This window comes from Etheostoma spectabile, chromosome 3, assembly GCF_008692095.1.
Source record: "Etheostoma spectabile isolate EspeVRDwgs_2016 chromosome 3, UIUC_Espe_1.0, whole genome shotgun sequence".
NCBI lineage: Eukaryota > Metazoa > Chordata > Actinopteri > Perciformes > Percidae > Etheostoma > Etheostoma spectabile.
In genome coordinates this window covers 15,677,074-15,689,726 of record NC_045735.1, presented here as the reverse complement: position 1 = coordinate 15,689,726, position 12,653 = coordinate 15,677,074, and the positions used below count along the sequence as shown (strand labels likewise).

Below are 12,653 nucleotides of genomic sequence, written 5' to 3'. Positions count from 1 at the left end.
CTCAATGCTTTGACAATGTGGACCGCTTGCCCTTTCGTTCCATCTACTGACACCTGGTCTTGTTCTGACTGTGTGTGCCTGGGCAGGTGGAGCTACCGCCTGCGGACCTGGGACCTACAGCCTCCCTCACTCAGACACTCTCCCTCCTCAGGGAGGTGCTGGCCTCCCACGACTCGTCAGTGGTTCCCCTGGATGCCCGCCAGGCTGACTTTGCTCAGGTAAACTGATTCTTACCCATGCAGCAGTAATCCATGCATTTTTTGTTGTTGTTGTTGTTTGTTTATGTATTTGTTTAATAATATACTGTATATATTCATGTATATCTGTTTGTTTATGTATGCACCAAGGTAAATTTATTGTATTCCTTCCTTGTGTTGCTGGGATTTTTTTAAATTTAATCTGATTCTGAAATGTGGTTACTTTTCGTGTGTGCTAATACACGAAATAAAGCTAATAGGACTTTGAATTTCGCCACGGAGATCAATAAAGTATCTATCCATCTATCTATCTATCTATCTTGTGATTGCAGTAGACATACAATAAAAAAGAGGGAAAAAAATTAATCAATGAGAGCTTGAATAACGATTAAAATACAAATCGATTCTTTTGCACACCCATAATATTTACCAATTGCAGTGAATTGTAAATTTCAATTCAATTGTATTTATAGTATCAAATCATAACAAGAGTTATCTCTTACAGATAGAGTAGGTCTAGACCACACTCTATAATTTACAAAGACCAAACAATTCCAATAATTCCCAAATACTTCAGACAAATGTGTTCCTATTTGTTTTTCTCACCCGTTGACCAAAGCCAGCGATACTTCACACATCTCTTAAGCTTCTGTTGTACTCTGTCTTTCCCAGGTGCTCTCCTGCATCTTGGATCCTCTCCTGCAGTTATGCACTGTGTCTGCCAGTAACCTCGGCACTGCTGACATGGCTACCTACATGGTCAACTCGCTATATGTCATGAAGACAACCCTGGCTCTCTTTGAGTTCACTGACAAGAGGCTTGAGATGCTTGAGTTCCAGGTCTGTCCTAATAGTAAATGAGTTTTGTTTTGAACGTGCAAAGCTAACCGGGCTCGTTAAAACCACATAGACCACCGCCACTATAGGTTAACCTAGCCGGTAACAAGAAACATCCCTCTGCCAACCTGGGTGAATGCAAGGCTTTCCTACTTCTGAAGGGGTTTGCGTGCTGTCACTCACCCCCCTCGGACTGATAATTTGCGTTTGGACGACTACGACTGCCTCTTGGACCGCTCTGGTGTTCAAAGCGTAAATCTTGCCGGGTACCCGAAGTAAAGCTTTCGTTTTAAAAGCATAATTTGGACTAAAAGGCCACTTCTAAGAGTAACCGCTAAGGCTTTGCTCCAAGTATCACCAGGGGCTCTACACATGAACTCAGCATTGAGAACATTGGTTGTGTTCCCAGAGTTTACTAAAAAAGGTTTTGAAGGACTCACTTTTGCATTTGTTTTTACTGCTCGCCGCCATTTTGCCAGTCAAAAAGTTTGGATCTCCGAAGGCAACGTGGCAGGGAGGAGAGTCAAGATGGAAAGCTCTTTAGTTCCATATCAATGCATGGATAATTTGTTGTTTTGTCCTTTTGTGAAAAAAAATATTGACCTTGTAGTTGAAGAAGCAGCCTCATATAAGAATGACATGTCCTTTTATGGAGTCCATTCATTTGCATTTGGAGATTGACACTCTTTGACTGGCAAAGATGGCGAATAGCGTAAACCAGTTCATGTGTAGAGCCCCTGGTAATACTTTTAGCAAAGTCTCATGTTGTGACGAACCTTCTTAGTGTTTAAAAATAGCGATTTGGATGCTATCCTAGTAGGGCCCCTAGCTCTCCCATTCAAAAGGCCATTTGACCAAAAAAGAAAATACGGTCTATCTTAAAAGTGGAGCTTCCGTCCTAATTACGCTTTTAACCTAAAGTTTGACTCAGGTAAATTCAAAAAAAGACCCTAGTTTGCATTTTGGCAAGAGTTACGCTTTAATCGGCTCCGCTCCAACGCAGTCCTTGCTGGGCCAGCCCAGATCCTTCTTTTGTTGTCTCAGTTCAGATTTTTGAGAAGGTGTACATACCAAAGTTTGTGGTGGGGAAACAAGAAAGTATTGTAGTGTAGTCTTCTTCACCTAGAGACATGTGTTCCACAGCCGTTCTCTGGAGGCCAGGTCTTTTCGACTCACCCCCCGCTGGAAGAAACATGCTCCAAAATTGCAATCATGGCACACACCTGTGACTGTCCAGGTTAAATCAGCACTGAACCACTCCCCCCTCAGGTCCCGTCAGTTGGACCTTGCCCACTACCTGAAAGACCAATATTAATATCATAAGAATTCTATGAATAATGAATCAGTCAATTAGGTGATTTTGTTCATATTTAAGTACCTTTTTACACTTCATTGCAATTAGTCAAAGGCATGAAACTAGTAATGACAGGCCACACCGTAGTCGCACAAGACAAACTGAATCATTCAGCTTTAAATCTCAGCTTACAGTCATAACATTGTCTGTGCATAGGAGTATTGGTCATTAAAAAATATTCTTGTTCCTTTCATAACCCAAAACCCATAGAACCCAAATCTTTTATTAAAAGATTTAATTTGCTGTTTCATAGAAGGCTGTGCGTCATGTATTGTTCATGATAAAATGCACCTATTCTCTATTTTTAGCCTGTCTTTTGTAACTGAGCACCACAAGAGCTCCTGTGGAAGTTTTATTATCAATGGCACAGTGGTTCTCTATTAACCACAAGTACCATTGATTCACAATGCTGGCTCGGACTTGATGTTAAGCCACTCTCTCTCCCACATTTTCTAGATCGAGGCTCACCTTGACACTCTGATCAACGAGCAGGCATCCTACGTGCTGACCAGGGCCGGACTGAGTTACATCTACAGCTGTGTCCAGAACCCTGACCAGGTCTCACATGCAGCACTTAACCACACATCCACATGCACTCACTCATGAAGTTATAGAACCGTGGATTTTTTTTCTCACATCACTCCTTTTAGAGTCCCTATTGGTTGTCTTTTATACTAAACATCTACCAACCCTCTTGTTTACATTACTGTTGCTATGGTAACCAGATGAGTAATGTCTTTTTCAGGGCATAATAGCATTTATTGCACATATTCAGTTGTGAAATAGACAGAAAGAGTCAGATCAAATTACAAATCTTATAGCTTCTCCAGAATTGTCCTGTGCAGATGAGAGAGCCGATGCCCTGGAGTCTCCTCCCTCTCTCCCTCCCTCATTGAAACACACTTTGCCACTGGGCTGACTGAGAGCCATAGTTGTGGTTTAGCATGCGAGTCTTGAAACCCTGGGTTATGTCAGGACACACCACACCCTGCTGCTGCTGCTGCAGCAGCTCAACGCAAAGCTCAATCAAGAACTGTCAGTCTTCTGCACACTACCTCTCTCCTCGGGTGGCCTGTCCTGGGGTTGGCTTTAAATAGTCTTCTGTTTGAAAAGATTAAGTCTAGCTGTCCACACTAAACGGCATACCAGATGTCAACGACTGAAAAGAATCCCCAGGTTTATTTAAGACTTTTCAGGTTTGCTTTCACTATCTGCTTAAAGTTGTATCCCTTTTATTTTCTGTGATACATCAGATGAACAGTCAGGCACAAGAAAAGAGTAATTAAAACAGCACTGGCTTGCAGCCAGCAGATGAGTTTGCAGGCTTATAGTGTGTTTAATGTGCCCATATCCCCATAAACTCACTGCACTGTAGCTTTGACCCTTGCACTGCCTTCCATTTGCTGCTTTTAATGTTGGCAATTTAGGCATTTAAGCCTGACTTAATGTTGCCATTCTGGATAATCAGTGCGAGCTAATTGCCTTGAAGGTACCTGCTGATGTGTTCACAAAGTCATGGCTTTACCTATCAAGATTAGTTTTCTCCGTTTAAGAAATCAAGATTCACCACGTTCAAGTTTAGTGTACTCAGAACATTTTCTCTTCCCAGTACTGTAACTTAAGGGCTAAATGTTAAACTTATTTCTGGCAAACAGTTTTCAATACATGAATAAGTCTGAATTCCATATAATTAAATAGAGAAGTGCTGGAACATCCTATGACATTTAACCAACCAATCAGCCACTTCAAAAGTAAAAGTGAAAATCATTCATCCAACCATCATTGTGTCCCTGGCTCTATCCATTTTTAGTAGCTGCTGAGGTACAATGTATACAGAAAGGAAGAAAGCGTTTCAACACCGCCTGCAAACCTAAATGATTAAAGGACCTCAGCCACTGGACTGGTGTTTGGTTCTGAGACTCAACATTGTTGCTGTTGAAACACAGTGACTTTGAGTTGGATCCTAAGCTGATGTATACATTTCTGTCTGTCTTAGGGTCCTCTGTCCCTCCTCCCCAGCATGGACAGCTCTTCTGTGAAAGCAGCCATGGTGAGTTACACTGTGTATTAACCAAGCAAATTTTCCTGCACGAATCAGTAGATTCTCACTCATTGACTCATCACCTGCTCATAACTCTCTTGCACAAACAGGTCCAGTTCGATCGCTACTTGTCATCGCCTGACACTCTTGTGATGCCACAGCTCAACTTCCTGCTTAGTGCAGCCATCAAGTGAGTCCCTGTCCCTGTTGTGGATAGTAGCTCTCTCCATTCAGGCAAAGTATAGCAAACATGCAATATTCACGCTAGATGTTAAATGTTTACAACATCGCATTGTGTTTCAGCAGGGTGAAGAGCATGTACAGAGTGATAAAAATAGAACAGGAGCGTTGGGCTAATAATGTTCCACATTCGTTATTTTCCCACATGTAATATGATCATTACTGCATTCCAAACAAAACACTCGACTACAGTAAATGCATGGCGAGTTTGGATGCTAAATTGCCAAAGCCACCAACACATTGAGAGAGTGGTCGGCAGGACTGCCTGTATTTGTCTTACTGATCAGAAAATGCACATGCTTTTAGCTCAATCCAGCTGCTACATTGGAGGGCTCTTTCTGTGAGTCACGTTTACTGGGAAGTGCAGCAGGCTTGAGGAGCACTCTGTACCTCAGGTTAATGTTCTCTATTAATGGACATGGGAGGACTGATGGGCAGGACGCCATTAATTAGCTTCTGGTCCATTTCTCACTCACACTCGTTCCGTCCTCTCCTTCCTCCATTTCTCTCTCCTCCATTTCTCTCTCTGTCTCTCTCTCTGTCTCTCGCTCTCTCCTGCTATCTCTCAAGTCTGCTTTTCTGCTCACCTAAATACACAAAAAACACCAGCCAGCCCTCTGAAAACACTCCTGGAGTGCACAAATAATGGGAATGCACTTTCAGACTCCCATTGTTTCACGTTTTGTGTTAGTGCACTTGGTATGGAGCACGGTGTTATACACAAGCACTATGGTTGGGTGTTCTCTGTGGGCCAATTAAAAATATGGATCTCAAGAGCCTGAGTTGGATACAACCGAGGTGCTCCCACTGTGTCCTTGAGTCATCTCACTGGGCTCTTCGGTCCGACTGTTGCATCCTCCATTTGTACTCCACTAGAAGTACATAATGTCCTTCAGTACACGGTACATGTTGAGATTGTTATGGCAAACTATTTTAAGGCAAAAACGTACATAAGAACTAAAATGATAGGCAAGTCCAAAGAAGCAGAACAAGATATGTTGTTTCTAATTAGATTTTTTTTTTATAACAATGACAAAGAAAATGGTGCCGCAACTGCCATGTTTTGTCACATCACAAAAATATAACATCACGAAAAAAACGAATTTACTATAATGACCAGGCGATGCAGCAAATTCTCACATTTGAGAACTTGAAACCACAAAATGTTTGGCATTTTTGCTTGAAAAATGACTAAAACGAGAATCGAAGTAGTTGCTAAATAGTTTTCTTTTGATTGACATATTGTTGCAGCTCTAAAAGAAAAGAACAAAATACGACTGTACAAAGGGAATACAATAGTCGCAGAGAGTCTTTTCTTTGCTGAATCAGTATATGATGCTGCTGTGGCTGACAGCTGATGCTTGTGCATTTATGCTGTATGTATCCATAGATGGCAGTGTGCACCACATGCTGCCACTCATGTTGACACAGGGGGCATACAATGGTCACTGAACAAAACAAAAAAAGTAATGAGGACAAATTCTTACTCATGGCTAATTTATTCAGCTCTTGGTCAGTGACTAATCGCAGTATAGCTCTGTTTTTCTGATTGAGACCTGAAATGTTGAACTGTAAAAGGACCACTCACTGCTGGTACTTTGTTCCGTGAGTATAAAAATGTAGAGTGTTATCTGTTTATGCAGGGAGCAGATATTCCGCCAGTCCACAGAGCTGGTGTGCAGAGCCTATGGGGAGGTTTACAGCGCGCTGACCAGCCCAGCCAACGGCTACAAAGACCCTGAGAACCTGCTACCCCGATCACCTCAGCAGGTTCAGGCCTTGCTGTCCTGAGAGACACTTCTGTCACACCTGGTTGGTCTCAAAAACATGAGGTGAGCCCCAGTGAAGGACGGCCTGCCAGTTATTTAAAGAGCTGTGTAATTTGTACAGCATAAAACCACAAATGTATATAAAAGTAGTTGTTAAAGGTGGGGAATGTGGTCTCTGACCTCAGAGAGAGACACTCCGGTGCGCCGGGAAAGAACATTATTTATATATATATATATTAATATATTAATATATTATTTTATATTAGATATATATATATATATATATTTTATATATGATCCATTACTTTCACTGCTGCAGACAGTCAACTTGTTTTTCTCTGTAGAGCACCTTTCCTTTTTTTCTGTCTGATTTCCCACCATGTACTCTACCATGTCCATAATTGTACAAAACAATGTCTTTTTTTTATAAAAACATTGAGCATTATATAAATCAAAAGGATCCACAAGACTGGTCTTCTTTTTCCACACTTTAGAGTGGTTAGGAAAAATTCCAGCACAAAGTTAAGAGGAGCCCCAGAAGCTTCAGCACCAGCGTTGTGTTTACTTTCTTCTCGACGGTTTTGAATTTTAGGGAAAATTAGTTTTACCATCTCGCTTAGCTTTAAAAAAAAATGTCTACCATGCTGTCTAAGATGTTTAAACCAGACTATAATAATACTGGATTTAATCATTTACCATAAATTCTACCTTTAAATGAACTGTGACAATATAAAACACATTGTGTTGTATTAAATAGGTGGAGAAATAAATGATTTCTTCTCATTAGCGCAACATTAAGCCCCTTATTCACTTTTGATTGCATGGTCATATGAACTAACTTTCTCACAATGTTCTGTCTTTTGGACCCAATATACCTTCCAGTCGTTTATTTTTTTGATATTTTAACTGATGTTTTAATATATGAAAAGTTCTCTATATTTAATGCAGTGGTACCTGTAATAAAGGAATACAGCAGTGTCGATTGCTTGTTTTAAATGAAATGCATGCATAAAAGACTTACAAGGCTTTGGTTTCACACGGACAATCTCAAGCTTTCATACATTTAGATCCATTCAAAAGGAATTATTTGCTATATTATCTTTAAAGTAACCACACTCCTAAGTTATTTCTAAATGCACATACAGTACAGTTAATCCCCAAATTGTGGTATTTTTCATCTCTCTCAAAATAAAACCCCAATGTTGTGACATGATGGCGTTTAACATCATATCAGTGAAAATCTGACACCCCCCAGCCCAGCCTACATAATCTCCAATAGAGCACAACTGAAACAGTAAAGATAAGTAAATATTGTTCCAGGCTGTTGTTATGGTATCTGGCCTCAGAGGCAGCATTTCATTTCTGATGTCTGACATCAAGGTTCATGGCAGCAGGCAGATCTTTTCAGCGCTGCCAGCAATGAGACCCAGGATTTCCCCAGCTCACCGGATGTTACTCAGATATCACTGGCCAGGACATTGAGTACTAGGAATAAATGGAATACCACGAAGTTCAGCATCTGGACGCTGCTCTTAAGTCCTTTAAATAGACCAGCTCTGTCTCTCTTCCAGTTCTGCTTGGCTCTGGTCGAATATAAGCTGGATTCTTGAGTGTTTTTACACACCACTCTATGGCGGAGAGTGGGATGATGTTTGATACATAGGATTACTGAATAACAACATATTGTTCATGTGTAACAATACACACAGTGCACGTCCTCACTTACTCATCTTCACATCGGTTGTGTGTGAATACATGTGGGCCTTCACAGTTCAGCACGTGAGAGCTTTTTTTCCCTGCCGGTGGCTGTATTAATGAGTTAGCAGATGTGAGAGGTGATGGAGTCACCACTTAGAGGCAGGTAGTGGTGAGCAGGGTGGCAAACATTCATCCCATCATCCGCTCCATATGACAGCGGTCATCAAGCTTTTGCCTGCTGAAGCATGAGACCAGCAGGAATCTGGGTTAAAGGATAATATTGAGTTTTTTTTTTCCTCTCGCTCCAGTGACTGATAATTAATGTCAATCCAGAGCTAACAACTTGAGTCTTATCTATTGCCTCTGCGGAAACGTTGAAAGGAAAAATGACTCAAAGAAATGCACAGAATACTGCACACTTACTGAACTAATGCTGCTCTTTCTCCATGTTCAGCCTTAGAAATGTCATGAGTTGCTTCCTCGCTTGGAAATGAATCATATGCTCCTCCCAAGTAGGATATGGTAACTAGTTAAACAAGAGGAATAATTGGCTTACGTTTCACAATATAGTGGTGCTGTTCTAATGTATTGCATTTAAGACACAATGCAATTCAGGACAGATGTGGGAAGAGATACTTTTTTACATATTAGTCACAACAACACAGTCAATGTATAAAACAAATTGTGTTGTGTCTATTGCTCCATCAGAATGTCTGTCTGGAAATTAAATACACTACTTACATATACTAAAATGTCATTTATATTTGAATGGCTACAGTGATAAGCTTAACTACATTAACTGACCAGACTAATGATACAGCTAATTTGTCTTTAGGATGCTGCCAACATGTTGCCGATACAGTTTTCTGGAACATTTGTGTGAAGAGCCCAGGTCAACTGTCACTGCCGTTAACGCCCATCTTCCTTAGTTACCTCTGTGAGTTACCTCAATCTGTGTTCGGACATGTTTTTTAAACTCGTTCTGATCAAACATAACCCAATCCTAAGAAGTAGCACTGACAGAATATTAACAGTGAAATATAACATTTCTTATACACAGTAAAGCAAAAAGGTAAATACTAGTCTGGATCAACAGAATCCATCCTTTCCAGGATAACTGCCTGACATCTGGGGCGTGGCTTACACGCCGGATGTCCCTCACCTTCCACTCTCTGGGCCCTATCTTGCACCCGGCGCAGTGCGGCGCAAAACCAGACGCAAGTGTCTTTTCTAGTTTAAATGCACCTGCACCCATCTTTGCTCCCATGGGTGTGCTGGTCTTACATGGAGGAGTCAATAGCGCAGCATTTCATTGTTAGCAGCATTTCATTGTGCATTAGTAAAAGTATTGTCCTCACAATATGCTTTTTACACACAGGGAAGCACAGCAGCACACATACAGCAGGGAAGCATGTCATTTCACAAACTGTGCTGTACTTACAGATTATGGACAGTTACATTGTGCCCTAACCCCTGCTTTTCAAACATTTAACAAAAACTTTCTGCAAGAGGAGGTGTGGTTATCTCTGCATAATCTAATTTATCAGTCATTATGTGTGATGGGTCTTCGTTAATAATTGCTTTGTTTCTGAATTTCATCACCTAACCAAATTCTTGGTTTGGTTGAGCCACTCATCCCCCTCACCACTAACATACTTAATTAGGCCCAGTAGAATAGAGACATTAGTTATGTAACTATTGTGCTCTCCATGCTTTGTGCACTAGCTGCTCCAAGCATGGGGCTTGGCTTATTATGAAGATCAAATATCTCCTGCCTCATATCAATACAACTCTCCACATTGCTTTTATTATTCGGAAAGGACCTCATGTCAAAGCTCTTTCTCTTTGGAAACTATTATGTAATTTGTGTATTAGCACAGGAAGGGGGGCACTGTGAAGTACTGACCTGAAACAGTAGTGTGCAGTAATTAATTTTCTTTTCTGATTCTCTGCTGTTCCCGTCACCATAATAAGCATTTCATTCAGTGCACTTGACACAACACAGAGCTTGAGAAACTTCAAAACTACATCAAAAGTCTGCCTTTACAGCTTGTGATTTTGGCACATAGTTATTAATGCATGTCCATCTGGCATTGCTATTGACAGGCGTACTCCCTGGCTGACCAGATGCATGTCCAGGTGGCCTGATAAACAAAGCATATCAGAGACACTGGCAGCGCAGTGTTTGGTTAGTTGTGGGATGAGAGGAGAGCGCAGAGATGACTGGCTCTCTCCTGCCAAACATTAGCCAATGATGGAGCTGCCTTGCCCTCGCGCTGTTGGAAAAGGTTGGACCCCCCGATGGTGCCCCAGAATGCTTGTACAGTATTGCGTGTGGCTGTGATACTTCATTGTGTAAGCTTTTCCTCCCAGCAGAAACATTTGTTTGCTTTTGCTGGTATGAACACTTTGTACCGAGTCCTGGGGCCGAGCATAAGCACGTTCAGTGATTTCTGAATTGTTTCATGTATGACCAGATCTGTCCGATGTTGTCGAAAAATCTCCCGTGTCTTTTTATCCGCGTGAACATGATTTAAAAAGAGAGATGTTTTGAATTGAACTATAAAAATATATTTAGATGTGAGATGTGTATTCACATCACTTATAGATTGTTAATAATAATTCCTGAGAATTTAAAACTGAAGAACATTTAGATGCTTTTTTTTTGGCCGAACCTGGTCACCAGGTTTGCCACCAGCACACGACCAAACCCATAAACCCTGACACACAGAGATCTATTCACACGTACAGAATAGAGAACAAGAACATGTAACAAATTCAGCATGACTAATGCCTCTGTGAGTAATCCAACATGCTGTCAATCATTACTCACACAGAGAGCACTGTCTCCCGCTCTCATTGGTCCGAATGTGGACCTGCTGCGCGCTTCTTCAAAGGACCGTCCCGTGACACCCATCGTGGGGAGAAAAAGACCAGGGCCGAGCTGTGTTGGGTGCAGCAGAGGAAGAAAGGCCGTGATTAAATGGACAGGGGTTTTTCTTGTCACCGTGGTCATGGCCAAAGCCCCCCCCCCCCCACCCCCCACCCACACACACACACACAACACACACACACACACACACACACACACACACACACACACACACTTTCATGTAGCCCTGCTCAGGGACAGTAAACAAACATGGCTGTGAGCATTAACTATAGCTGTTTTACACACGGCTGTGTTTTGACGCCAGAGTGCCTGGAAGGTGATGCAACGGTGGGAGGCTGTGATCCAGTCAAAAGCGGCAACATCCGCACTGGTTCTGCACTAAGATGGCGCCGCGTGCAGATGCAGCGGCCCTGTGCTCTTCAAGTTTTGGCAGCTAGTTTGTTTTTATTGTTTCCTTTTTGTGTTTTTTGGAACGTACATCAGTAGCATATGTCTACTACAGATCTGCCTAACACTACCTTTTGTATATGTATGGTAAACAGATGAGTTCAATGCTTTGAATGTAGTCTCTGTCTCACATCAGTTGTGTTATTTCTTCCTTAAAGTGTTTTTCAGGATTGACGCAAAACATTTTTTTTAGAGCACACTAGAACAAGTAGCTTTCACACACCCAGAGCACAACAGCGCAGTGTCTTTGCTAGTTTAAGACCGAAGCAGTTGTTAATGTCCCATCCTGTTCCCTCGTCGTTTAAATCCCAAATGCACCTGCGCCCATCTCTGCGCCATGGGCATGCTGGTCTTACAGGGAGGTGTGTTCCGGTTGCTTTCTGGGCATGCTGGTCTTACAGGGAGGTGTGTTCAGGTGCATTCTGGGCGTGCTGGTCTTACAGGGTGGTGTGTTCAGGTGCATTCTGGGCGTGCTGGTCTTACAGGGAGGTGTGTTCAGGTGCATTCTGGGCGTGCTGGTCTTACAGGGAGGTGTGTTCAGGTGCATTCTGGCCGTGCTGGTCTTACAGGGAGGTGTGTTCAGGTGCTTTCTGGGCGTGCTGGTCTTACACAGCACACTTAGTCTTTGTCATCTCACTTCCTCTTTTGCTCTCGTGATAATTACTACGGCAACAAGAGGTTGCAGCCTAACAAGAAACATAATTGTGGGCATCATGCTGCATGCATAATTGACCCATGTGGTCATTTTCTGGGGTTAGGCAATGAATATGAGTATTGCATCATAATTCTTTCTTTCAAAAAGAAAATGCAAGAAATGGGGAAAAGATTGTGATACACCTGCTGTGTGCATGCGTGCGTGTATGTGTGTGTGTGTGTGTGTGTGTGTGTGTGTGTGTGTGTGTGTGAGAGAGAGAGGTGGGGGTGGTTGCACAGGAACAGCATTAGAGGCCTAAAAGGGGAAGGAGAGAGCCCAGTTACTGAGTAACCCAGAGCAGCAGTCCCATACTCACCTTTCCCCTAATGGCCTTTCACCTTCCGAACCACGTGAAGTGGGCCTGCATGCTGACTCCCCATGGTGTGCACACACACAACACACACACACACACACCACACACACACCACACACACCACACACACCAAAAAGCTTAGCCAGTGACAGAGACTCCCAGCAGTACAC

General features: G+C 42.3%; 1 protein-coding gene across 1 annotated transcript in view; it reads left to right on the top strand.

Annotated features, from left to right (window-relative positions):
* The window catches only part of cog6 (component of oligomeric golgi complex 6), a 30,883-nt gene extending 24,251 nt beyond the window's left edge, over positions 1 to 6,632 (top strand). The window contains exons 14-19 of the mRNA XM_032504153.1: positions 87 to 218; positions 870 to 1,037; positions 2,845 to 2,946; positions 4,385 to 4,438; positions 4,540 to 4,619; positions 6,313 to 6,632. Coding sequence (XP_032360044.1) covers positions 87 to 218; positions 870 to 1,037; positions 2,845 to 2,946; positions 4,385 to 4,438; positions 4,540 to 4,619; positions 6,313 to 6,460 — 684 coding nt within the window. The 3' untranslated portion in view covers positions 6,461 to 6,632. The remainder of the gene's footprint in view (positions 1 to 86; positions 219 to 869; positions 1,038 to 2,844; positions 2,947 to 4,384; positions 4,439 to 4,539; positions 4,620 to 6,312) is intronic.
* Positions 6,633 to 12,653: the final 6,021 nt, after the last annotated feature.